The sequence below is a fragment of the Etheostoma spectabile genome, chromosome 7 (assembly GCF_008692095.1).
Source record: "Etheostoma spectabile isolate EspeVRDwgs_2016 chromosome 7, UIUC_Espe_1.0, whole genome shotgun sequence".
Lineage (NCBI taxonomy): Eukaryota > Metazoa > Chordata > Actinopteri > Perciformes > Percidae > Etheostoma > Etheostoma spectabile.
Window position 1 is genome coordinate 15469438 of NC_045739.1, and position 27370 is coordinate 15496807.

General features: G+C 39.9%; 3 protein-coding genes across 19 annotated transcripts in view; 1 reads left to right on the forward strand and 2 right to left on the reverse strand.

Annotated features, from left to right (window-relative positions):
• Nucleotides 1-12499, reverse strand: part of LOC116692933 (transketolase) — a 17462-nt gene extending 4963 nt beyond the window's left edge. The window contains exons 1-10 of the mRNA XM_032521567.1: nucleotides 12200-12499; nucleotides 10108-10225; nucleotides 9493-9606; nucleotides 8414-8511; nucleotides 6133-6324; nucleotides 5644-5762; nucleotides 4112-4308; nucleotides 3745-3909; nucleotides 1945-2101; nucleotides 442-572 (exon numbers count right to left, since the gene is read on the reverse strand). Coding sequence (XP_032377458.1) covers nucleotides 442-572; nucleotides 1945-2101; nucleotides 3745-3909; nucleotides 4112-4308; nucleotides 5644-5762; nucleotides 6133-6324; nucleotides 8414-8511; nucleotides 9493-9606; nucleotides 10108-10225; nucleotides 12200-12306 — 1398 coding nt within the window. The 5' untranslated portion in view covers nucleotides 12307-12499. The remainder of the gene's footprint in view (nucleotides 1-441; nucleotides 573-1944; nucleotides 2102-3744; nucleotides 3910-4111; nucleotides 4309-5643; nucleotides 5763-6132; nucleotides 6325-8413; nucleotides 8512-9492; nucleotides 9607-10107; nucleotides 10226-12199) is intronic.
• A 1151-nt stretch (nucleotides 12500-13650) lies between these two features.
• On the reverse strand, nucleotides 13651-24396 carry dcp1a (decapping mRNA 1A). 2 transcript variants are annotated; one of them, XR_004332814.1, is made up of 10 exons: nucleotides 24198-24396; nucleotides 23791-23831; nucleotides 22857-22984; nucleotides 19663-19729; nucleotides 19325-19463; nucleotides 18699-18791; nucleotides 17215-17829; nucleotides 16848-17066; nucleotides 15962-16145; nucleotides 13651-14671 (listed from the first exon to the last, which is right to left on the reverse strand). XR_004332814.1 is itself a non-coding variant. In XM_032521568.1 (9 exons), the coding sequence occupies exons 1-9, from the start codon at nucleotides 24327-24329 to the stop codon at nucleotides 16065-16067; spliced, it is 1515 nt and encodes a 504-aa protein (XP_032377459.1). In that variant the 5' UTR covers nucleotides 24330-24396; the 3' UTR covers nucleotides 15457-16064. The 2 variants fall into 2 exon arrangements, 1 of the variants encoding a protein (XP_032377459.1); XM_032521568.1 differs by lacking the exon at nucleotides 13651-14671 and having other exon boundaries at nucleotides 15457-16145.
• Nucleotides 24397-25066: 670 nt separating this feature from the next.
• cacna1db (calcium channel, voltage-dependent, L type, alpha 1D subunit, b) overlaps nucleotides 25067-27370 on the forward strand; it is a 76868-nt gene continuing 74564 nt past the window's right edge. For 15 of the 16 annotated variants that reach the window (XM_032521551.1, XM_032521556.1, XM_032521548.1 and 12 more), the window contains exon 1: nucleotides 25067-25217. In XM_032521551.1, the coding sequence (XP_032377442.1) occupies nucleotides 25184-25217 (34 nt within the window). In that variant the 5' untranslated portion in view covers nucleotides 25067-25183. Of the gene's footprint in view, nucleotides 25218-26000; nucleotides 26279-27370 lie in introns of those variants that run through there. The other variant, XM_032521550.1, reaches the window with a different exon arrangement.

Genomic DNA, 27370 nt, shown 5'->3' on the forward strand with positions numbered 1-27370 from the left:
AATGAAAGCTCAGATGGGCCTATCTGGAATCTTGCCCCTTAGGACATCATAAGGGGCAAGATTCCAGATCGGCCCATCTGAGCTTTCATTTTGAGCTTTCTCTGCTTTGCCCGTGCAGAGAGAGAGACATCATGGCTTTCAAACAAGCAAAGTGGCAAGTTGGTCAAGGCCACACCCCCAGCCTCCACCTTGCCCCCCCTACAGACTCAGAAATGGCACATACCCTCAATAGCATCCTAATACACATCCTAAGGAAAGCTCATTGTGGGACTAGCTCTCGTGGCTGTAATTCTGCACCATGGCTGAATTTTGGTAAAGAGACTTCAGATACAGTATTAGGGGACCACTAAGGTCTAATCCAACGAGCACCATGTCATGAGACCTTTGAGGATGTCAATTTTCAACTCTTTTTCATTTCTTATTGTTGGTGACTATGGGTACCTTTGTGTTGGCGGCGAGCTCCACAGCTTTCTCAGTGGAGACACCATCGCTAGGGTAGAAGATGGTTGCCGTGGGAATGGCTCTAAACATGGCCAGATCCTCCAGACCCATCTGAGAGGGCCCATCCTCGCCTAAATGTACACACATATCCGCACCAAACAGACAAAAGTCAGGTACAGTAAGACTCATATGTTTATTAATGTAGACTGTAAGATAAATTCTGGTAGACTGGCATGCATACAGTCTGGAAAGGTGTGCATGCAATGTACCTGAAGAGGTGGAGGAGAAGGAGAAAGAGGAGGAGGAGGAGGAAGAGGTGAAAGAGGATCAGGCCGCTTTGTCATCACCTCCATGACACAGAGACAGTGAGAGGGAGGAGGTGAGGAGGAAGAGTGCTGATACCAGGAGACAAAGATGGACAACAGAACAACAGAGGAGGTGAGAAGTTGGGAGGGGGGGGTTTAGGATCAGGGAAATTAAAACAGACATACTGAGGAGCATTTCAACCCACTGTAGTGAATTTAAAGCAGCAACAAGATCTGATAAAACAAAGAATTCAATACCTTCTGCAGTTACAGATCAGCTTAGGTTGATTTTTATTTGACATGCATTGTGCATATTTTGGACTTTTTCTTTGACCAAGCTACACATTTGAAAAAACATTATCAGTTTGACTTTATATCCTTTTGTACAGAGGTTTTAAATGTTTTTTTTAAACCAAGGACCCTTAACTGAGAAGGACGGAGCAGGGACCCTCTACTACGTATATTGTTTAAACTGAAGTTGGGCCTACAATTACATGTAGGGTGGCTTAAAGCCTTTATACAATACCGTTATGCATAGAAAACTAAGCTATATACTGATAATTATTGGCATTATTGTATAAATCATCTTTTAATGTTAAACATGTACATGTGGCACATTAAATCCTTTGGGATGAACTGCATCTGTGGATGGCTATCTGGTGGACTACCTTACCTATAGGCCAGTAAGCCTATCATCAGTGTGGATTTATAATTGCTAATAATATGTTGGATTTATTTTAAGACATTTTAATTTATGAAAAACACTTTTAAAAAATTTGGAGCCCCCCCCTGCATTGACTCTGAGGACCCCCTAGGGGTCTTGGACCCCCTATTGAAGATCTCTGCTTCAGTGGGCTGAATCACTCTAAAAGCAGAATTGTGTCAAACTGGATTGAAGAAAAAGGAGTAGTGAGAGGAAAGGTGGGTCACAGTGAATGTCCTAACGATATCAGTGACAGAGACTGGCATTCAAGATCGCTCCATAATGACAAATCCTACAGTACAGCTTGCTACAAATGTTTACAAAATGTTCACTACCCTAAAATGTAATCATAATAACATGTTTGTCTTCCTTCTCTCATCTGAATGAAATTAAACCATTCTCCTAATCCTAGAAAGCCACAATGATACAATGTTGAGAGGAAAAGTCAGTAAAAGGACTTTAAAATGAACCGCTGAAAGGTCACAGGTCACTGACCAATAGAGACACCACAGTGGGAGCCGCAGAGGTTGATGTTGCTCTCAGAGATGCTGGCCATGCGGAGCTGGTCGTAGGCCCGGCTGAAGAACGTGGCGAAAGTGCTGGCAAACACCACGTTACGGTCGCGCACGGCACAACCTATGGCCACGCTCACCTGCAAGAGAGGACACAGAGATAGAATAGAGGGAAAAGGAGGAGGTAAAAAATTAGAATGGCTTGACACGACATTTTTTACAGACATTCATAATCCCAAGAGGATAAATACGGATTACTTTGGTGATCCTCTAACAGTTTCTCTAGTGCCACCATTATGTTGCATTTTGTTTTTAGTGAAATGTTTAAACTTTACTAACTTCCAATATGCATGGAAAAGTGAAAAAGTCTTGTCACAACTTCCGCAATACTTGTAGTATAAAGAACAACTTTAGTGAGAGTGTTTTGACTTGTTGACAAAAGTGTTGCAAATCACATCACCATCAGCCTCAGCTGTACGTTGTGTTTAGTGGTAATTATCAAATGTTTGTATGCTAACATGCTAACTAATGAAGAATATGGTAAACATTAAACATGCTTAGCATCGGCCTGTCAGCATGCTGACATTGCTATTTAGGTCAAAGTACAGTCTTAGGAGAGCCTTGGGGCTGAGTGGTTACAGAGCATAGCAAGTCATACCCCACAAAAAAAATGTAATACAGAGAGGCTAGTTTAGATGTAACTTCTTTACCTTATTTAAATAAGCCATCAAAAACAAATATGATTTGACTTTGTACATTCAGTACATGAAAAAATGATTTAAGAAGTTTAAACCAACCAACTAACTCGTTGAAATGTCAAGAATATCATGACAAATAGAAATATGTACATTTAATTGAGAATGCAAAAATCCATCACTCAAATGATCCCTATTGCAGCATGAAAAGAAAATTTGCAGACCACTTTCATTGGTAACTGTAAGTAATGTAGCAGTAAACAGTTAGCTTTACCGTTATTAAAAGGCTCTGAAAAACTCAAAGAGCACAGTGACACTTATATTTCATGGTTAATCATGACGATGCACATGTTTAACTAATCCCGACAGACAGTGACACATTGTGATTGGCCTGTTGTTGCTGTGTAGAAGTACCTTTCATGTATTCATAATGATGCTGATGTTAATAAAACTAAAATATGACTACACTAGAAGGTGGTTATGTTAATGTTACTCAAGGGATGATGTGATAGCAACACCACCTCAAATAAATTGTGACATAGCGGAAGGTAAACATTAGGGGTGGGAATCACCAGACACCTCCCAATGCGATATCATCACGATACTTTTGCCACGATACAATATTATTGTGATTTTAAACATATTTCAACATTCTGCAATATATTGCAATTTATAACCTTTTTCCAACTTCTAATATTTCCAAATTTCCAATGATGTTCCCAAAAGGAAACTATGTCAACATCTGTTTTATCTAAAAAGATACATTTCTCTGTTTGTTCATAACACTTCAATTTTATTGTTGCAAATAATAAAAAGATTGATACTTGGCACCTGTATATTGATACAGTATTGCCTCTGAAAATATCGCGATACCATGCTGTACCAATTTCTTTCCCTACCCCTAGAAAACATATATTAGAAAAAGTGATCTTTATTTTAATACTTACGACATAAAATGAACCAGATATGACATATATTGCCATATTGAGAAAACCAAATGCCCTTATTTTATTAATTATATGGAAGTTTAACAGCCTGTATGATCCAAAACCTCTCCATTCATCTAAGTGAAGAGGTCTGTTTCTCACCATGTTCTGCTCTGCGATGTAGCACTCCACGTAGCGGTTAGGGTGTTCGTTCTTAAAGAGCTCAGAGAAGGTAGAGTTTTTGGTGTCCCCATCTAGAGCCACCACTTGGTCATTGTAACGGCCCAGCTTGGCCAGGGCCATGCCATACGCCTTCCTTGTAGCAATCTGGTTACACAGGCACAAACAGACAACCAATCAGTAGTAGATACTCCAGCTTGGTGGAAGCTTTGTTATGTTCCATCTGAAAAGTTGTGCCATTAAATCAAATGTATTTGTTTAGGGCAATTTAACACAATTTAACATTTAAACAAATTAGTTTTTAAGGTTATTAAAGACATCTGAGCTTGTCTGCGACCACGGATCATACCTTTTCTCCAGTTTTGTAGCTGGGTGCACTTGGCATGCGGATGTTGCGGAGGCTGACAGGCGATGCATCCTCAGTGGGCGGAGAAGGATACAGGCGCTTGTTGCAGCTGATGATGCGGCTCTGCATCTCCTTGATCACGCTGTCGGCCATGTCTTTGGGCAGTGGTTTCCCGTGCCAGCCCATTTTATCCTCAGCCGCTGAAACACACACACACACACACACACACACACACACACACACACACACACACACACACACACACACACACACACACACACACACACAGACACACAGACACACAGACAGACAGACAGACACAAAATTGAGGACTAGAGCAAACAAGTATGTCTGTTAATGTGCAGTATAAGACATGACAATAAGAACATATTACAGCTTGGAGGTAACAAAAACTAACTTTTTATTAATAAAATAAGAATGGTGACAAAAAAATGTACTGCTTACGTGGTCAAAGTTGTTTCATACTGTGTATGCTGTCAAATTTTCATGAGTTCACAAGTTAAAAGTAGCAAATATAGTAGATCTTAACTGATAAAGCATAATCCTGTGAGGATTAAGAGGCTCATAAGTGGACCTCCAGAGATGACCTGTATTTGCTTTTGGTATTAAGGAAGTTTAGATACATTTTTTATGCAACTGAGCATATAAAAATATATATAATAACAACAACTATTATTGTTATTATTAAATACATGTACTCTACTATATACTATAACCTATACGTATCACCTTCACATTTATGCATGTGCATAAAATAAACCATGGCCAGCTGTCACACTCATAACAATCGTTCACTTCAGTGGGTTTCAACAGGCTACTTCGAAGATCAGAATGTTATAATGAAGAGGCCACAAGTCTATAACAACACTCACCATTTCTGACAAAATCGTATGTATACAAAGACATACTCCTCTCTTAGACACACACATGTTGCTTTAATAACAACTGTCTTTTAATCTTTCTCTCTCCATACACACATGGTCACACACACTGCTCCTAACTGTTATCACAACACAAGCACAATGAGCTGTTGCTGTGAGTGTATCCTACACATTCTGAGGGATTACTGAGCTGCAGCAGCTAAAACACTGAAGCGCTGCCTGGATTATAACGAGTTAGAGCCACTCTGCGCTGGCGGCGGGTATCCAGGCGGCTAAAAAAAACTTCTGACAGAAATATTATTCCCAGTGAGTTGCCACCATTTTACCTAGTCATCATTTAGAAACAGGTTTTTGGAGCTGGTTAGTGATAAACGCCAAATGTCATGATTATTCTGAATTGTTATGCTTGAAATATGTCAAACCATTGAGAGATTGATGTCCATATTTGAAAGAGAGACATATAGGCACAAAAAAGCAGGTAACTGATCCATGGTGCACATCCTCCACACATTATTTAGGAATTATTAAGGAGGACACACATGTGACAACTTTACTCAACCTCTACACATTACAGGATAAAACCACACTGATATTTGAATTCACATACAGTGGATCACTGCGTGTGATCACTACCTGGGATGCCTTTGCCCTTGATGGTCTTAGAGATGATGGCAAGTGGCTGGTGGCGGGGCTGACTCAACACCTTACACAGCTCCTCAACACTGTGGCCATCCACAATGATGGCATGCCAGCTGGGAAAAAAAGAAGAGATTAAACTTTAAATGCAGTCATACAGGTGTGTTTCTTTATGATACAGTCCATTTATGAATGAATATAACTCAAGGTAAAACTTTTTTTTATGGAATAATCCTACTGGAATTCCTGCACGCCCCTAAAATCAGCACCAACTTTCAGTATTTTAGCATTTTAGCACATATCAGTGCTCCTTAATTGTCGGATAGAGAGATGACATGCAGCAGGCCAGATTTGACACCAACCCATGTATTGATAATCAAAGTCAAAAATTCACATTTGCCCCACACTTAAGAGATTCAGATGGACAACTAATCCCACCTACCCACCCTCCTGTGCACACCCTCGCCTTCTGACTCCCCTGCTCACCCAAAGGCCTCACAGCGTCGCTGGTACTTCTCTACATGATGCTGGAGTGGAGCCGGGTCGCTCTGACCCAGGCGGTTGATGTCCAAAATGGCCACCAGGTTGTCTAGTTGGTAGTATGAGGCGAAGGCCATGGCCTCCCACACTGAGCCCTCAGACATCTCTCCATCACCCAGCAGGCAGAACACCCGATAGCTACAAACAAAGAGAGATGTGGAGCTTGTTAAGACAGACTAAGAGAGAAGAAAGAGATTAATTTTCCATATTAGCTCCATTATCCCTCTTGGCACATTCTCCCATCTACTGATGTGACAGCTGACCCTCACACCTAAACACACGCAAAGATCAAACAGTCAAACAACCCCCCCCCCGCTGATCTCTGATCATCCTCACTAGTTGCTCCTGCGGCGTAACGACTCCTGACAGCTTTCCAGTCAAACAGACACATTCTCATTAAAGCTGGAAGATAAGCTGAGACACGCCGCATTACTCCACGCATTCCAACCCCAAGAAAACACACGGCACAGAAAGAAAAGAGAGGAAGGGAGGAATGCCACAGAGGTGGAGATATGATGGAAAGATGGAAAGAGGGAGAGAAAAGAAGTAGAGATTTGTGGCTGGAGGGGGGAACATTAATAACCAGATAGATTGATCTCTAATGGTCGGTTTCTGAATTGTGTCCGCTGAAACTATCCATTTAGATATATACAGATGCAATGAACTAAATCTGGAAAAAGTGCCAGCTTGTGTCCATTATTCCAGGTCTCTAATATATATTATATATATATATGCCAACACAAAACCATCAGGAGGATGGTCTACGACAACAAAGTATTATCTACATACTATATATCTACAACAACAAAGTATTGAACCAGAATCACATCAAGCATGAAGCAACAAACAATGTCAGTTATTTAATTTCTGCTTATAAGTGAATTTGACGGATTCATTCATGTATCATATTTTAACAAACCACACCCTAAGAGAGGCCAAGGGGTGTTTGCTTGTTGATTCATTTCCTTCTACCGTGTGACCAGAATTAATATAATATACAAATATTCCTGCAGCTTCACTCAGCAGTGTAGGTTGTGTGCATGTGTGCATGCCTCTAGGATGGTTGATATAGTTGCCATTCAGCAGTTTTTGTTTCAGATTATATTATGAGACCAGTAATGCAGCCTTCTAAAGTGAGTGCTGAGCCATGTTGCAGTGAGTTAGCTTGACAAGCTGGGCAACGCGTATGCCCTTTTGCCTGCATGCTCAACCACACTGCATCCACAATTACACGTATGTGTATAAATATAATCTACCTTGAATAAATAGATGCCGCAGAAGCACAGTGCTGGATTTTGCCATTTTTTGGCAAGAGGATGGGTGAGGCAAACAGATGAGGGAGGAGCTGTGCTCTTGCATGTGTGATTATTAGAGCAGAAACAATCGAGTGCACACAGAATGCAGAGTGAGAGATATCAAGGCCAGCCAACTCAGACTGCAAGTACGGCATTCCCTAAACGCCTGTTTTATGTGTAAAAACAAAAACAGTCCAGTCAATCCGCAATGAAATTTGTCAAACTATGTTCCTGGATTTCGGAGTTCAGCTTGGACTCCTTTGTATTATATAAATTTTCTATGAAAATGTGAATGGTATTCATTCCCATCTCTGTTTCTATTGTTGGACTGTTCACCATGTGGCACTTTCTAGATCACGTCAGAACAAAAGAGACACGCGAGGACTGATCTGCAACCGTGCTGAAATTCAGCTGAGTAGTAGGTGACCACTGTGCATTTCAGGCTTGGTAATCTATTAGGATACAAGTATGTTCGAAACAGTGAATATTAAAGATTTAATTTTTTTTTTCAATTTAGAAGAGAAAAATCTATGAATTTATACTAATAAAAAAATCCCCAGCACTGATTTCTTTTACCACTTGATTTCTTCCTAGAGTTGTTTCTGATCTCAGATTACTGAACAGATATCTTCATTTAATCCTGATCTGAAGGTAAAACTGAACAGAGGTCAGATCTCTTGGCTCTCTGACTGGCTGCCTAAATGTCAGCCCAGACCAGGCCTGTCAGGTGGGGTTTGAACCAAAGTTGAAAGGCTGAAATGTCACGTCAGCACGGCTCACTGCGGCATACATTATGTCATGTATAATTTAATATTGTCTACCTTAATATTTGCAGATGCAAGCAAGGCTTTTATACTCCTTCAAGTATGTCTTCCGTATGTTGGAGAGTCTCTGCATAACAATTTGTGTGCGTGTTTTTGTGTGTATGTTACCTGGCCTTGTCAAAGTATTTTCCAGTGTAGGCCATTCCGCAGGCAGCTCCCAGCCCCTGACCCAGAGATCCAGTGGCCACATCCACAAACTGCTGCTTCTGTTAAAACACACACAAATTTGCAAACACAGAAATTGCAGTGGATGACATTTTTTGTAATATTTCTTAACATGCAAGAAAAAAAGTAATGTAGCTACACTCTAGCAGTGTGTCAGTATCTGGGATTATGTGAACACAGTGATTTATTAATGTCTGCAGCAGAGGAGAAAGGAGCCGAGGACGGAGCATCTCTGTCACACAACAGCATCTTTGTCACCATGTCCCTGCATGCATACAGTTTGTCTGTTATGTGTGTTCATGTCTCTACATGAACCGAATGTGCAGCAAGTATACATGTTATGTTCTAAAGTAGATATTCACAAACCTTATGGCTTCAAGAAGTTAAACTATCCAGTATTTTAAAGGGAAAAAAGGCAAAGATTACAGAAAGACTAGACAACCAAAACCGGATTTTTGTGTGTTCAAAAGCTCTTTGCCTCTATTTTTATAGTGTGAGAAATATTCAAACCATTTATTGCAGGTAAAATTAGAATATGTTAAATTGCTAAGAGAAAGATTGTGAAATGCTACTGTATATATATATATATATATATATATATATATGAACGTTTTAGTAGGGCTACATCCTGTGACGTATTTCCTTGGTCAGGTCATATCAATATTTTGAGATAAAATAAGCTCCAGAGTATGACAGAGTATGTCATACAGAGTATGACAGACAGCTACATGCAGGAGAAGGCCAGAAGCAAAGTTAAACTAAACCTGCAATATGATCTTTGAGTTGATAAAATATATCATGAAAAAGCCTAGGGAATTGTTTTGAAGTCAAATCAGAAATATTCTGAGTGTTATTGGCTTTCAGAACATCTATTTACCATCTAAATGCCAGTAAAATATCCTGAATTAACAAACAAAATATTCGTGTAAGGGTTTTAATGTACTCCTAATGCATATACTGTATGTGTAAATTGGATTAAATGACAGACCAAGAAATTCTTGTTTGTCTGAACGTCACCTCACCGGCACAGGGTGTCCCTCCAGGATGGAGTCGACCTTGCGGAGGTTGAGGAGCTCACTCTCCTTCAAGTAACCCGTTTCCGCCCACACGGCGTACAGCACGGGGGCTGCATGGCCCTGAGGATGCAGAGGTAAAAGGTTAAGAGTGTAAAATCACGTACTGTATATCTGATTTGCCTGTGCTGGAGATAGAATTTTTGTCTCATAAAACGTTAAGGAACTATTCTGTTTTTACATCTTTAATTTACATTTTTCTCCTTTAGAGTTTCCTGCTAAATGATGTATGTAAATGTGAAAGAACAAAGAAAAAAATGTCATTCTGAAGTGTGTCTGCGTAAAATTAGACATGACTATTTGCAAAGTCATGTCTAATTTGTCAAGTCACAGTCATCAAACAATATAATAACTAAATATGCATTTAAACGTCTAAACATGCGCACATTTTACCAATAAGTGTCACTTTATAATTATTAAATTGGTTGTTTTAGATGTTCCTATGTGTGTTGTCTCTGTACATGCATCAGAGGAACACCTGCCACCCGTACATCTATGTGTGTGTGTGTGTGTGTGTGTGTGTGTGTGTGTGTGTGTGTGTGTGTGTGTGTGTGTGTGTCTTACCTTGGAAAGGATGAAGCGGTCGTTGTTGGGGTTACGGGGGTCTTCAGGTCGGTACTTCATGGTATGAAAGAACAGCACAGACATGATCTCTGCCACGCTGCAACATGATGTGGGATGACTGCAACAAAAGGATGGCGAGAGAAGAAATAAATAAACAGCAATAAAATTAAAAACTTACTGTGACTCCGGATTCCTCAGTTTAAATGTTCAGATATGTTCTGAGCATTCTGTCCACACACAGATACAGAAAAGGGAGGGAAAAAAGGCAAAGACAAAGTGACAATCAGAAGTGGAGTTTGACTCTTTGTCAACTTGGATGCCTGGGTTAATTCATGCCAGACCAACTGTAGTCAGAGAGTTATGCAAGACAGACAGTACACTAGTGATACTGACTTCATCGGGGTCAGACAGTCAGTAAGTACATAATATAGTATCTTTCACTCTCAAACTCACACAATGAGTGTAAATGCCCCCAACTCTCCTTCATACATGCACAGACATACAAACAGCACAAAGGCATAATTCAATGTATATTCTCAAACTACTAAAATAGGTTAGGATGACATGTTATGTCTTAAATGTTTTTAATCTCTTTATTTTCAAACCCCATGCCAATAATACCTCACTCAGGCCTCCTCCATAATGGCATTTTCCTTACTCTCCTGAAATGGAAAATGTGATCAAACAATCATAAATGAGCAAAAGCAGAAACCAGGTGAAGATAATGAATCAGCTTCCATGAATGATGCTCTTTGTGAGGTGAGTGAGACTATATCTATATAAGTTTGCAGTGGGAACACTTACAGTGATAAAAGATATCAAACTGTATTTTTATTCCTTCACATACGTATGTCTACTGATTTTGAATCAGCACTCATTCATACAGCCATTTATAATTACTGGTGGCATATCTCAAATAACTTGAACAAGTAGCCTCCCTATTATAGATCCCAGGCACCAATAATCCATCACTGGAAAAACAAATCTGAATAAATGGTTATATGCCAAGGAATGCAAAACAAATGATGTTATATATATATAACACATTGTAGAGTCATAGTCTGTATGGGACAGTCAGCTTTGCGTGTTAAAAAAGGCACGCCGAAATTAGTTTACGTATCCTACAATTCATTTTTATTTTAATGTTATTTTCAATCACTCTAGCTTTGCCGCTTGGATGTCAATTCCGATGTTTTTTTTTTTAATTTCTCACCGGAAGTATTTTCCTATTTAAATTATAGCTTTTATAAATTTTCTTTGACAAGCTCGACCTGCGCATGGACGCAGACGCTGCGGAAGAAGCGCGTCCGTGCGTTCCCGTCCCGGTTTCCACTACATACCAAGTTGACCACCGAGCTGGCTGCACGGGATCATGCACCGATCTAGTCTCTGCTCCTCCTTTGTTACATAACCAATAACAGAGTGGGCTACGCAAAGGGTTAAGGGAGAGCGCGCAACACCGGTGCACATGCTGCAATTTCTGCCGAACCTCCAAATCCGACAAAACTTAATAAATATGTTATGATTTGTGCAAAACAAACACGCATGATAATTGAATAAGTCCCATTGTTTTCAGAAATTTAACATGTTCGTAAATTTAAATACAGATGCGAAAAAAACGAACAAAAAGACATTTACACATCACACCTTCCTTGAGAAGTGTATAAATTACGCACAACGCAACTTGGCACACGCCTGTTTTACGCCCAGCGAAAATAAATAGGACAATCTCTTAAAGTCCGTTTTGGCACGCAAAGATTGTGATTTTCTGCATCTGTGGCTTTATATGTTGCTGGTCCTCCTGCGCCCATCTGGGCAGAGCCAGTCCATCGGAGAAACTGGCTCGTTAAAAACGCGTCCTACTTTATAATTTGACCTTTAAACAGACAGGTGCATTAATCATATAGCAACTGCCTATATAAGACCCGGCTGGGTCGAAACGTTGCAGCACAATAAAACGTATGGGAGAATTAGAGGAGTGCGGGCATCTCATTCTTTTCAACTGTATCATATAGCAACTGGCCCAGGGCAGTAACCTTGTTTTCTTGTGTCATATTAAACTGTATATTTTCAGCTGTTTAATCTCTCTTACCCGCTGCCCGCTGCAGTGGTCGCCTTGATAGAATTGATTCGGAGCCGGGTGGCGATGTTCCTGAGCGCCTGCACCGTCTGCTGGTCCGGTTTATGGTAGTCCTCCATCTGGCCCAAGAAGATCACACGCACACACAAGCCGGTTAAATAGAATTAAGAGTTAAAAGTCCTCGGTCTGCTGTCCTGAGAATAAAGGCGATGAGTGTGCAGTGGACGATGGCAGGGGTTAAAAAGGGGAAGTGGTGTTTCTTTTGAGAGACTGACAGCACGGAGGGGGCGTGTTTATAAACCTATGAATATGGCTAATCTAGGAGCATACAGTTATTCCAAACGGTCACGCATGATCACAGCCAATAGGAGGGCGACTTTGGACTGCGACCAAGGCCACACGCACACTCGCACGCTCAGGAACATTCTGCTCAGGGACGCAGGTTCAATCTCAATAGCGCCATATTTTTTTCTAATGACATTTTCTGAGCTAAGTTAAGACACAGAGAGAAAATTCACTAGTGAAAATAATAATGCAAACAACTTCGTACAGTGTTGGGGTTATCTCATTATTTTTTGCAAAACAGACGTAATTGTAAAATATTATAAAAGCAAAGTATAGTTGAGTCGTAAAGGGGTATATATGAGAACTATAGGAACAATAATCCACACACACATGGACTTTTCTTGTAGTCATACATCTGCAACAGTATCACCAAGAACCCTCATCTACTTTCAATGCATATGGTATTTAAACAAAGTGCAGAATTATAAGGCATATGCTTGGCTTGAGTATTAATAAAGATAATCGTTTAAGTGGATCAAAGGAGGTTTTTCCAGGACAAAAACTGATCAGCGGAGGGTCTATGGCCTAATTTAAATGTATTCTGTTGTGATTTACATGAAAGTTTTAAGACCAAATTAGCTGCAGTACAAACCAGCTACACCTGCAACCTGCAAGCCATTCAGGCCAGGACTGACACAGCTCTTAGTAGACAGATTTGTAAGTCCGTGTGTGTTTGTAAGTGGCGTTTCGTTTAAAGGATGGGCAACGTTTGCCACTGGCAGAGACCAACATCAACATTTGGCCAGCAGAGGACCAGGAATGGTATTATAAAATGGAAAATAATAACCTTCCCCTTGTCAATCTAGTTAATAGCTGAGAAGTAGAGACATTTGTTTTGTCACTTAATCTGAGAGAGACTCACAGATCAAGTTATGTGATGAAATGAACCCTTGCATGGCTTGATGCCAACTGATGGTATGGACAGAGCTCCATTAACACTAGACCGTTGAGTACCACAGATAAACAGTGAGCACCTAGTGACATCTGCTGGTCAAAACGAGAAACCGCAACAGAGGAAACCTGTTGAAATGAAAAAAAATATTTTCTATTAAACAACTGGCAGAAACCTGCGGCTGCGACAGCGGCTGCTTGCAGCAGCAAATTAAAACAAACCACTCTATTATCAATTCTTTAATATCACAAAATAGTCAAAATAAACCAAATTATGTACAGTGGCAACAATCTTGAAATGTATATAATTTGCAAAGACTCTCAAAATCATGTATCTGGCCAATAAGATAAATTATACCAAAGCGTAAAATACCTTAAAATCTTAAATATGTGACCGGGATTAAAAAACTCTACATTTCAATTATTCTTCCTGTGTGTGTTTATTCAACAACACATGCCAGAAATGTTGGCAAGATTACATCTGCAAATGAAAATTTTAACGGGGAAAAGAAGTGTACAAATTGTTTGATTGGCTCCCATGTCATTAACAGTTGGTACTGAAAGCAGGTGTATCCAAGTTCAACCTAATCATGCTGGACACAAGAAAACAAGACTGACACATACACACTGCGAGTAATGAAATACATTCAAAAAGCAGGACCAAATGCAAGTTGTGATATCACAATCAAGACCGGTATTTATGCAGAAATTCAAATCCCTCCAGTTATTTACAAATGTTGATTACAATACTTTCTGCATGTTCCATGACTGAAAAGAGCCATAATCTCTGCAATCCATGTTTGCAAAACCTAAAAAAAATAAAAGTACTACGGTTTCCATGTGGAATGACTTGATATATTGATTGCTTAGATAACGATAGTATAGACATGTGAAAAGTAACGTGTGAAGTAGCCTTGAGCTGACAACTGATGTCAAACATCACTTACCATTTGTTCTCATGCCTTTACATTATTTTTAGACTTTTGTAATGGTCTTGTATGTGCTGAAAATTTGGTTGTAAATGAAACTTTAGTAATCTATGTGGGTGTTCAAAAATGCCAACAAGCCACATAAACCTTTTTTCTAAATCTTTGAAAGCTTATTTTCTGATGAACATTAGATCAGTTTTCTTTGTTCAAGTACTGCATTAAAAGCCACACAGCGTTGCCCGTGAGGAGACAGATGTGCTTCTTCCTGTTCCCACTGCGGTCTGCAGGGTGTACGGTTTTGTGCTGCAGTAGCCTTTTACTGCAAAAAACGACAACTTACCAAATTAAAATTTGCCTTTGAGTCTTTGATTCTTTAAGACTTAACTGTGGGCTGGAAAAAATAAATGTAGAAACCGGAATGGAGGTAGTATATACTCTATATATATTTCAACATTAGGTGGATTACTGGTATAAACTGGTTTGAAACATACTGAAGCTATCAAAAGCACATCAGTCCCCTATGTTTTTTAGCAATTTAATATAAAAGGTGTAAATGTAAACAATAATCCTAAATTAATAGCAATTTGTGTAATTTTCTCATGATATAAAATTAAACATCATTGCAGAACCAGAACCAGAGATAAATTTAGCTCTACTCTACCATCCTAAAGTATCCCAAAATGCTGGTAACCCTAAAGGCTTTACAACTGTGGTCTATTGCACGTTCCCCTCCAAGGACATCAAGTACTGAGCTCAGCTGGTGGAGGAGAGATGAACGACACAGACGAGGGGAAAGACAAAAAGAGAGAAAGTAAGGACAGGGATAAATGTCGAGAAAGGAAAAGAAGCAAAGAAGTTGGCTTGTGCATTCGTCTCAGTGTCTTCATGAAAATGTCACAGTCCGTAACAGAAAATTAAAAAAGGTAGCAGAGAGGAACTGATTATTAGAGTGAGCTGCAAGTGCTTCTCCAAAAAATAATGCGACTTCTTTATCTTCCTTGGATAAGGGCTGGAAAAAAAAATTCTCAAATGCCACAAAAACTGTGATGGCTGTTTGTACAGGTCTCAGCATTACTTTGAGGGAGAATGAGTAGTCCTTTTCAAAACGCCACACACTGGGACAGACCCCCACATAACAGTTCTGAGGTCCCCAGCACAGAGGTATTTCTCTTAATAAGCAGTGTAAAGTGTGTTATCACTGTTCCAACACATTCGCACTGCAAATCCAAAGACCTAAGATGAGTAAGAGAAACAGTGTCTGCGATCCCCAAAATTGTCTTTCCCAAGGCCAAAAGTGAATGACAGTGGCCCCGTCCTCAAACCAGCAACAGCTAAATCTTCCAGTATGTGGCCAATTGTTTGACCATTGACAATTGAAACCGAGGCCACAGTGGGACGTTTTATGCAATCCTCTTCTCCCACAGTAGCTCTGGTTTGACTAAGCAGACAAAGTTAATCCAAGGTAACAAGAGTAGCCAGGAAAGCATCAGTGTTCAGGTAAGTTCAAGTTCGGAGTCAGGAACAAAGGGTTAAATGGCAAGCTACATGCTACAATAACCCTTAGAACAGAATAGTTTTGAAGAGTTTATGTGTACATTGTGTAAAAAACCTGTTATCTGCACTGATTTTAATTCCCATTAACTTCTGGATTCTTCAGAAGGTTACAAAGGGGCGGTAGCACTGAAAGTTTCAGTAGTGACGCTTGAAGTCTACTATAGCTTCATGTTGCTGAAGTCCTTGGACACACTCTGCAGGTAAGCATCATGAATGGCACTGAGGAACTCTGGGTCATTCTAGACAGGGAGGAAGGAAACAAAAGCAGAATGAACAAACTACATAAAACTGTTAATACGTCCAAATTATTTTGAAGGTGGGACTTGATGGTGGGATCCTGATTAATACCGTTTCTGGAATGACAAGTTACTGTTGCATTATTTAAAAGTAATTTGTAAATTATCTGAGAGCCATAAATTACATTACATTAGCCATATTAGGGCAGTGGCAGAAAGACAGAACTCTCTAAAACTTGACTGGCCGCTTTCAACCAAAAAATTCAGGGAATTATGGAACCAGAGGAACTAAACCAGGGACTAAAAGTCCCTTTTAAGAATTCTTGTGTTACTTTCCACAGCATCCATGAATACAGTTTCTGAACTAGAAGTTAGTACTAGTTTTGGAGCACAGACTGTTTGGCCACCAGGAGCAACCGTACAGGAACAAGGAAATTTAATTCCCGGTTCCTCTAGTCTAACGGCAGTTTTAGTTTCTGTGTTCCTCAAAGAATTCTCGGTCCCATGAGAAAGTTCTACGCTCTAAAATTAGAGCAACATTCCACATTTACTAGCACTTTTTGTATTTTGGGTAACTGACCCTTTAACTTTACATTTTGAAATTGTAAAGTTAAGATAGTGGACAACAGCTTTAGTTTCCAAGTGTTTCCACTGCAATGTGCCAACAACAGTAATGCTTTTAAGTATTTTATGCCCTTTGTGTACCTTAATGAGGTGTATCAGAGTATCTTGTAGCTGTGTTATGCTGCAGATTGCTTGTGGAGGCTCTAAAGCTCCTACAGAGGAGGAGGGCTCGGAGGGGGCATGAGGGACCACTGATGCTGCTGCTGTCGTCTTACTGATGGACTGCTGGAAGACGCTGGGGGAGAGGAGCACAGAATTTGCCGGCCTTGGAACAGCAAGACCTGGACTAATGGGGACAGCCTGAGAATAGAAAAGGAAATATGGAAATAGACAAACAATATGCGGGATGATAATCTAATTTGTTGCGGTTTAAAATGTGACTGACAAAACACTGTTGAGGGTAATATCAACAAACAGAAACAGATGCTTAGAAAGTCGTTGAACTCACAGACATTGGTTTAATCAGGTTTGGAGGCTGAGAGAAAACATCCATGTCCTTGCTTTGCTGAGGAATAGGTTTCCCCATTGGCTCTTGGAAGCTGTGGGGTGGGAACAGCATGCTTGGCAGAAAGTTTGGTGCGAGGATGGGTTTATGGATATCCGAATTCACAGACGGCACTGCTGCTTTGAGGGTGTTTAGTATCTCCTGTCCCAAATAGGCCGTAGGAGCTGCTGATGGTGCTGCAGGACCAGGGAGAGCACGAGGCTCTGAGCCAGCTGGAAGCACCATGAGAGGGGAGACTGAGCACTGAGGTTGGGGGTCTGACCTGGGGACCACTGACTGAAAAACAGGGCTAGGGTGTAGCGTGTATGGAGATGGGAGCAGGCCATGGACTTGGTGCTGCTGGCTTGAACCAGGGTCTTGGGATGTGACATGGGGAGGAAAGACTGGGTGTTGGCGGGCTGGAGAGGGATAAGACTGGTTCTGGAGGTAAGCAGCGGAGGGGCCACTGGAAGCAGTGTTGGTGTTCTGTGTGGGCATGGTGGGTAGAGAGGGGTCTTTAGAGAGGGACGAGCCAAAGAGCTCCTCAACTGTGATCTGCTTCACCATTGCATGAGAGCTCTGTTGGGTAAAAAGAACAAATCTGTGAGCTGTGGAACTTAAACGCATACGGCAGGGGTGTTCAAAAAACAGATTTGTATTGAAATCGTGATTCAAGCTCTACCGATTCAAAATTGATTCATAGAATTCCAAAAATCTATTCGTATTTTTCTTTTAATTTATATAAAAAAAAAAATTGTATGTCTACTGCAATCACTTGATAAATAGACACTTTATTGATCCCCATACACCCCTACAAAGCAGTGCTAAAACAATGACACATTTTTAAAGAAATATAAGGATGGAAAATTGGACTTAGAGAACTCAAGATGGGCATTGTTCAACATTTTTTTTACATTTGATATATTATGCAATTAACTGATTAATTAAAAAAATGATTAATAAAAAAAAAAAGGGAAATAGAACCAAGTATCGGGAGCCAACCAAAAGATAGCAAGATCAGTATAATGTATAACAATGAACATAAATGCGTGTCTATAGCCTTGATTCCCTAAATTCTCCGCTCTAAAGAGGCAATGCTCAACTCCTTGACTGAATTTTTAGGTACACATAGACAAAATGCATTTTGTATACCATATTCTACTCTCATAAAATAATCTTTGTCAAGCTAAATTGTCAAAAAAACAACAACGTTCAAGTCAGCCCTTTGCCTGATATAAAACCCAGAGATTGGGTGAGTGTATCTGTCCATTTGCAGAATAACCTACAGTAACATTCTGTTGTGAATTGCACAACCGTAAATGAGGTGACAGTGACTTGAGATAAATACATGTACCATGTCTTTGTCCTCCTCCACAGTCTCCATATGTAATAGTAAAATCAATATATATAAATAATGAATGTGTTACATGTTTATGTAACACAGGTACCTTTTCAGGTTGTGGTGTGCTGTGGGCATGCTCTGTGGCGATGGCTGATTTCACATTAAGCTCTGCAAACACATCTGTTTCACCAGTTAGAGCCTGCCACACACACACACACACACACACACACACACACACACACACACACACACACACACACACCACACACAACACACACACACACACACACACACAACACACCCCACACCACAACACACACACACACACACACACACACACACACACACACACACACACACACTTTCAGGGCCAGCGGATAATTATATGGACTAAAAGCCAGGGTTAAGCAACTGTCCAACGCATTCATTTTGACTTCAACTCTCGATGCTTAAAGAGATGCTCATAGACCTAAAATATACCAGATTTATAATACATTATAAATTTATGGATTCATATTATAATATATAATCCCAGATTTAGTACCCCTGTAATCTCACATATGTGTATGATTTATGAGTCTTTATCTGTTAAATCGGACCAGTGAAATATTTCAGTCAGTGTTTAAAAAGGTATGGATGCAATAAAAAAAAATTGTATTCAGGCCATGCAAAGTCTGTGATCCAAGTTCATGTTTTTTATGTATAATCTGCACTGTGTGTTTGCCTCCTCACTCTCTGATATTCCTCCTTGGCTTTGCTGAGCAGTTCTAGGATGTCGATGGGCCGTGGTTCTGCGACACCATTGGTCCTTCCAGGCTCCGCCCTCTGAGGCGACTCTCTTTGGGCATGGTCTGCTTCTTGTTTCATAATCCTGGGGAAGAGGTAAAGCGGGACATTTAGTCTTAACACCTCGTTGTTATGTGCTTTGTCAAATGCAGATTTCAATACTCCTTGTGAGGGAGGTAAAGTGGCTTCCAAAGCTAACACCTATTGGGTGAAAAAAACAGTGCTAACAGTGTAATGTCCGATCTGATCCAAACACAAATAGGGTTACATGTCTGGCTACTTACTTGGCCATCAGCTGAGCAATGCGTTGACAGTCCCTCTTGTCATAGAACCAAATACTGTAGATACCCACTGTGCGAAAAAACACAAATACTGTATATTACACTATGTGTAGTGGAGGCTGCATAACATTAGACAACTCTTCACACACATAAAACCTTCTAACCAACCAAAATAATTGTATAACATTTTACATTTCGTTTAAGATTCAGTTTTGTACAACAATAACAATAAGATCATATCACAATTTGACCAAAACCTAATATATGATAATCTGTAGTTATTGCCCAGGCCTACTGTAAATGGCTGGAACTAAGCATTTACCACTATTATTAATCTCAATGCAGCGTATCAACTGGGCAGCGTGCCCAGCTGTTGTATAAAGTTGTTTAAAAAAAACAATAATTCTACCAAGTGCAAGAAGCACTGTACAAAAACCATGCACCGTTTCAACTATAATGTCTGTACTCATTTGAACCAGTTAGTACGTTTACATGCACACCCATATTCCACTATAATTTCTAATACAACAATATTTAGAATTTAATATAGGTCATGTAAACAGCATATGCCGGTTGGATATTCCGAATAAGGCCTTTTTCCGAATATATTGCAAAAGACATGTGGGCTATTCCGGTATTATTCAGGTTTTAGAGGCATTCTTTGGACATGTACAGTATTTATAGCACATCCAGAATATGCGTCTCATTTGGGCATTTTTAACCACAGGCTTATGGTCAGCTCTTTGCGTTGCTATAGTTTCTGTACACCAAACAACCAGCCAACAGTTTGCAAGGCTGGAGACCAGATAAGGAGAAACACAGCTACTTTTAAACAATATCAAAGACCTGGATATCAACAGGTTGTTGGAATATGCACACACATCGCTACGCCAACCTTTTCAAGAAGCTGGTTGAAGAATGAAAGAGGGAAGCTGTGTTTGCATGGTCCAACAAGTCCGCCGCTGCTGGTAAACTTTGAAAAAAATCCTGTTTTGCCCGGCTACACGTAAACAGGAATATTAGCGGATTACTCACTTTCATTAGTAATGTAAACAGCTTAGTCGGAATATTGTCTTTTTCTGAATTAGGGCAAAAACCAGAATATAATATACATGTAAACGTAGTCAGTGTGTCTGCACTGGGAGAAACTGATAGATGAAGTCACCTAGATGAAGTCCCCATCACACAAAGGGAAGAGAGAACTTTTTAATAAAATGAACAAATAAAAACAAACTGTCTGCCTGCAGTTTTTGCTGAAACAATAATTACTTATTTTACATTGTTTGTGTGTAATGTGTCTGTGTATGTGGGTATATGTGATGAAATACTGACGTTGTCAAGGTCCCTCAAGAGGCTGAGGTAACCAAGCAACCTCAGTGTTTGCCTCCCTGTAGCATCTAGTGCTACCCTGGGGAACATTGAGAGGTGTAAACAGGTGTGTATTTCCAAGCACACTGATCTCTCTAAAACGGCATTCTAAGTTTGAGTATACTTGTAAACCTTATTCAGTGAGTTTACCTGGACACAAACATTAAGTATCAAAATCTTTCTGAAGAACCCATCCTCCCTGTGTTAGACTCTTTCAAACTTTTATCTTGCTCCTGATCAGCCTTCAGCTTTTCACTTGCTGGTTAGTAACAGAAGGAGGAGTCTCGGAATCCTCTTGAAGATATGTTTCTCTCTCTGGAACTGGAATCTATACCACAACAACCACACCTTCACAGGATCACAATTGCAAAAACAGACACTACATGCTGACCAACTGATGTCTGAGAACTACCAAAAGCCAGTAAGTTGCATTACTGAAGAGCACTAATGGACTAAAAAAAACAATCTGAGTGACAGAACTACACAAGCAGTAAAAAACAGCCAATGGACTAAAAAACAGCGGAGGACACCATCAGTGAAAATTTACTCTGAGCAGTCTTCCAGAGTTGACGGACAGCTGGCAGAGGTTGGAAGTGCCTCCAACAAAACCTGAGGAATATTGTCAACCAGTGTTTCATGTAATAACTCTACACAGTTTTATTGGTCGTCAACTCAACCCACTCTGAGGAATTAAAATGCTAACAACAGCACTTAAACTCAAGTGAAGCTACCGGAGAAGTGGCTCTGGCCTGACTACGCTTAAGAAATTACATCATGTCTTCCATACCAGGCAGGCTGATGGGCAAACCAAGTCCAAAAGGGGAGCAATCTACTTTGACATTGACCCTGGCCATGTTATTTTTTCTCATAAGCAAACAAATGGGGAAACAGTCTAATTCCTTATTCGTTGCCTTGATGAAACTCCTGCTTAGACTTCTTATTGATTACCTCGGTGGCAACGCTGTCAGTTACTTTCTTAAGATCTGAGGTATTTCATCACCCCTTTCTTTCCCACCCTCTCTCACCACAGAACCCTTCCCATAAGGCTAGAGGGGTTTGTCGGCAGCATTGGCACCTCACTGGATAACGCCAATAGCAAAAAAACAACTTGGATAATTAAATAAATATCAAGACGTAGTCAGATTCATAATCAAACCAATAGGTCTTTTTGGCTGTTCACCCAATGCAGAATAACAACTGTGGCCAAACTGTTGCCTTCTGGTAGACCTGCGTAAGGGCCATGAGTGGAAAGACCTTGTCACAAGAAGTTTTCTTGCTAAATGGAACTCCAAGATGCCAAAATGACTTCAAGCAAAAGGGAAAAGAGATGTTCCAGAGAACGTTGGGGAGTTGTTTGTTCAGCATTTTCAGAGGTAACATTATTTTCTATTCCATCCTTTGTTACTGATCAATGATACTGAATGTCATCAACACCTACACAACTGTCTACTTGCCAAGTATGCACATTGGGTACATTTATTTGACAGCATCTTCTGTGATACAGCAGTATTTCATAGCAGTTGAGCAGACACCTAACAGACACCGATGCTTTAGCTAAAAAACACAGCACGATATTCCCACTGAGAGAGGATTTTTGACATTTGCAAAGCATTTGTAATGATGCAATGACAAAGGTTGGATCATCATTTTCTCTGGGACGATATTTAATTTTACTCATTATGCCGATTGTTAAAACTAGTCTAGATCCCAAACATTGAATAATAATAATCATTTCTAATTACGTTACAATTTCAGTCCACCCTGACATAAACAAGTCCATACTGTGTATGACAGCTACTGTTTTAGAGCCTATTCTACTAAATACTCACAGTTGCCGTTCCTATAGAGCAGGAAGGGATCCTGCAGCTGGAACTCCAGGTCTTTGTTGATCGGCTCCACTAGATTCTCTGTGCTCAGTCGGTTCATGATGGTGAAACCATGGTGAGGCGAGGCAGACCTTGGATGAACAAAGATTGTCAACACTAAGATAATACTCTGGCAGTACAAAACATAACCATCACCTCCCTGATAGCACTTTACAACACCTTGTGCACTCTATTTGCGCACCATTCAGTAAAAGCTTTAAAATCTTACTTTGTCATGACCGAAAACTAGCAAACCTTTTTGACTTGCATCACTTTGAAATATAATAATCTAAATGCATATATGGAAAAGTAAAGTAACATTTGATAAATAAATATCACTTTCAAAATTGTATTTACATTTCCTGGCAACTGATGAAACAAAATGTGTTTGGATGTGGGAGATGACTGTTGATATACAACATATCCATTATTAATCAACTATTTGGTTCTATAATTAACTGATGCATTATTTTGTCTAAGAAATTTAAAAAACAATGACACATGGGCATCATTAGTTACCCGAGGAAGACTGATGTTTATTTATTTAGTTTAACCAAGCCAAAAAAAACTGAACGTAAAGAGAAAGGCAAACAACTAAAAAAGATATCAAACAAATATTTATACCTAGTCATCATTAACTTAATAACCACTGTGTGCACAGGGCTGTAATAAAAAGCAAACAAGCGTTAATCAGATACGTCTCTAAATCATAGACTGTAAAAAATAGCTCTAAACGAACCGCAGTAAATGGTTGTTTACAAAGACTGCGGCCTACACACGTGCGTCGTGCGCAGAACACGTCAAACGACAGCTCAAACAAACCGAACTCTAGACAAGTAAACAACCTTCGTGGTCGTCGTATTACATTGTTAACATTAAAAACTAAATAAATGCTTACCTTGCATAAACAAACAGGGTGCCCTCGATTTCGGTTTTCTCCTGAAATTATAAATTAGGTTATGTGTCAAAAAGAACAACCCGCTAACGTTAATCGAAAATGTGCTAAATAATAGCAACGACCGCAAACTGTTGGCGTCACTAGCTAATTTATGTTAGCTCAGGTAAGATAACATTACTTTTTAACAGGAAAGTAATGGAAACACTGACAGACAGACACTAGCATCACACCGGATGGATACGTTACAGTTTGACAAATACTAACAATTAACACATTTCTTCGTGTTTTCTAATGTTTTTATCAAGGGGCAAGCATTAGCATGCTAACTGAATAACGTTACTTTTGGCTAGCTAGCATACTTTTGATGGCTATTCACAAAACTGTTTCGGGTCTTTTGACAGATTTACCCATTCGTTCGCTTTGGAGTTGAAGTTGTAGAGAGCCACCTGACCGGTAACATCGAGCAGCCTGTTAATGTACGGGTCTTGTCTCTGTAGAGCTGCTAAACTCATCATTTGTCCAGCATTTACGGTCTCCATCTTGTCTGTGATTGTTGCTCCCGCACGGACGGATTTCTGGAGACACACGTCTAACTTCCGCTGTCCCCGGAAATCACAGCTCTTAAAACATTTCTGAGATATTTATTTATTCCGCAGAGATTATTTTATTATATAAGATCTGAAACATAATATTGGCCTAGGTCATTCTCAATTTGTTAGAGTGCCGTTTAAAAATGAAATATTTGTAGGAAATGATGGGCAAGCCTTGTAATCTTAGCCAGTGTGCTATTTACAATTATACAGGTTAGCCTACAAATAAACAAAATAGAATGGAATTAAAATAATGATGCTCTTTGTTTTAGGTGCAAAATTAGCAATAATAGACAATAATTTGGCCAAATAATTTGATTCATTTAAGCTAAATTAAATTAAACCAATACAAACTAGCTTTACAATTCAGAAAGACATCGTTCAAGTGAACTAAAGACTGATCATGTTTATAAGAATTAAAGGCCATGTCGAAGTGACTTCCCAAAATCAAAATAAAAAAAAGTCGTGGCAAAAATATATAACCAAGTGTGTCCATGGGCTTCCCCCCAATGCTGTTGTAATTATTTGAATATCTTAGCCTACTTTAAAACCATCATCATCAATATATAAACTTGTTTGATCCAGTTGAGTTGCAGCTGCCTGCCTCACCCACTCTGTTGAAGGAACACTGGAGCAGAGATTATAATCGAAGGATTACCGTGAAACAGTTATCCTGCTGGCACAGGTAATCCAATCACTGTAACCTTCCAGTACAGCTCCGACAACCCATTTCCTCTCGAAACGCCGCGGAGTGAGGGCAGAAAACGGCGCTATGAGGCCCCAGAGAAGAGTCAGGTGACAGAATGCCGTTTATTATAAAGGGAAGACCCCTGGGGGGTAAGTCCAAGGATCATGGAAGAAACTTTATAGGGTTTAAAGGATAGGATGAGGACATGGTGTTTATCGGGCTAACCAGAAATTACCTTGTACATCAGAGTAATATACAGAGCCTACTATGTAACTAGTTTTGGCCCTGATCTGAATGCTTATTTTTGCATCATGAGACTGTGGCATGTAAAGCATTGAACGAAAACATTGGCAGAAATATGGATTAAGACAGATGCAATAGGCCTAAGCGGCTATGTTGTTAAATGCTGTTTTTAGTCGTTGTTTTAAATTATTGTTTTGTCTTATAGGCCTATATGCTACATTAAAAAAACAACATATAATATAAAGTATAAATTGTTATTTAAAAAAAAAACAGACATAAGGTTTCATTTTTAGAGACCAAACTTGGACGTGACGTGGCCTCCGTGTCCGCTGTGTCACAGGCTTATGGAGCCTAACATAGTTAATATAATGTATGCAACTGGATCTAATTATTAGCCTAACAGACTGGCTCTACTGGTTAGTTGTAATCTCCCCAGTTTGTAGAAAGATGGATTTCTTATCTCCGTTCACACCATCCAATTTATTCGTGACTATTTTGTTTTTAAAGCTGAAACAATTTGTCCGTCTAAAAACATTTCGTAATTCTGCCAGACTCCATCATTGAGTTGAGATGTTTAATAAAATACGCGCTTTGGACGCATAGGCTAGTGGGCAGCAACAGGTGCATATCCAGTTTGGATGTGATTCCAGTAGCGCCTGTGCTCTAACGTGTTTCTGTCCATCTCCAGACCGTGAGAATAATTGACAGCAGTGGAATGACTGCTGCTGTCAGCGCGTCCTCTCGGATCCGCCGTGAATCTGCAGGCTGGCACCCGGATGTGGCGAAAATGTTTGGCGCTCCTCTCTTAGGGTCTGCGCTGAAAACATTTTACAATTCGGGTTAACGGATCAGTTCAGGCTCGCGCGTCGACACCTTTGGATGTTTTTCTTCCAACGATGAGTTGGATATAAAACGAACATTTTCAATGTGGATTCGAGGATGCAAGAAGCAGATGAACAGTCTGAAGGTAACAACCGTGCGTGGAGCGCAGGAGGAGAGTTGGAGCGCTGCGAGAGAGGAGAGTGGGCGAGAGCGCTCGTTTGGTTCATTCTATTAATATCTGTAAATTCTGTGTAATTAAATGATCTGAGTTGTGTCTGCGTCCAGGATCTCCCCCCAACTTATTGTAGTCTACAAATAGAGAATTGACATTATAAGAGCTTGTTCTAACTGCGTGATTATAGCCTACTGACAGCAGGCGTTAAATCCATTGGGAAACGAGTTGCTGCTAGTTCTCAGAAAACATGGTTGACTATGTTTGGTCTAATATTTGGTCACATTAGTCGTTTTTGAACCATGGAACAGCTTGGGGAGGATGCTTCAGATGGGTGCTCCCTAGACGTGGTGCAAACCAAGACATATTGACATAGGTCTAAGTAAAGTCGAGCACAACAGCAGAGAGTCAACAGTTGTTATCCAGCACCATGCCAGATGTGCGACGTCCAGCAGAACTGCTGAGATTATTCCTGGTACATCTCAGAAATGTCAGGGAAGCTGAAAGATTTCCCTTGCCATTTTACACCTGTTATGTCGTGGAATGAGGAAGGGCGGCTGCCCTGCAGAGTTATTCTCCTAATTTATTTTGTGTTGAATTTTGTTTCAGTAAAACAGTAAAAAAAAAAGAGAAATCACTTGAATTCAGGGAACAGATGCACATTAGTTTTTAAATCTCTGCTTTGGTGACCATTTGGCACTTTGTTCATGAGGGGCTTTATTAAATTTTCTCTCTCTGTGTCTTTCTCAGTCTTTAAGAGTTATGGTGCTTTAAAGATACATTTCTGATGAATGGTTTGTTTTTTATTATTAGATTATCTCAGTGTGAGAGCTGTTTCAGTCAGATGACACGAAACGTTGGTTAGCTGTGATAATAGTCTGATGATGTGCTGTAGAGCTGCAGTGAACCAAAGTGACTGTGTCAAGGGCACTGCCTTTTTCACTCGTGGTTGACATTGATTGTAATGACTCTCTCTGTCTGTCATTAATATAGGCTGTCCTGCTCTCTCTCTCTCTCTTCCACAATCTTTCAAACCAATCTTCTTCTTCTTCTTCTTCTTCTTCT

Excerpts from the sequence above, each read along its gene's own strand:
- dcp1a (XM_032521568.1), bottom strand. The coding sequence starts at position 24,329 with ATGGAGACCGTAAATGCTGGACAAATGATGAGTTTAGCAGCTCTACAG. Across the intron at positions 19,730-22,856 it reads GCTCTATAGGAACGGCAACT|TGGGTATCTACAGTATTTGG; the intron begins GTGAGTATTTAG and ends TTTTTCGCACAG. Across the intron at positions 17,067-17,214 it reads ACCTGATTAAACCAATGTCT|GCTGTCCCCATTAGTCCAGG; the intron begins GTGAGTTCAACG and ends TTCTATTCTCAG.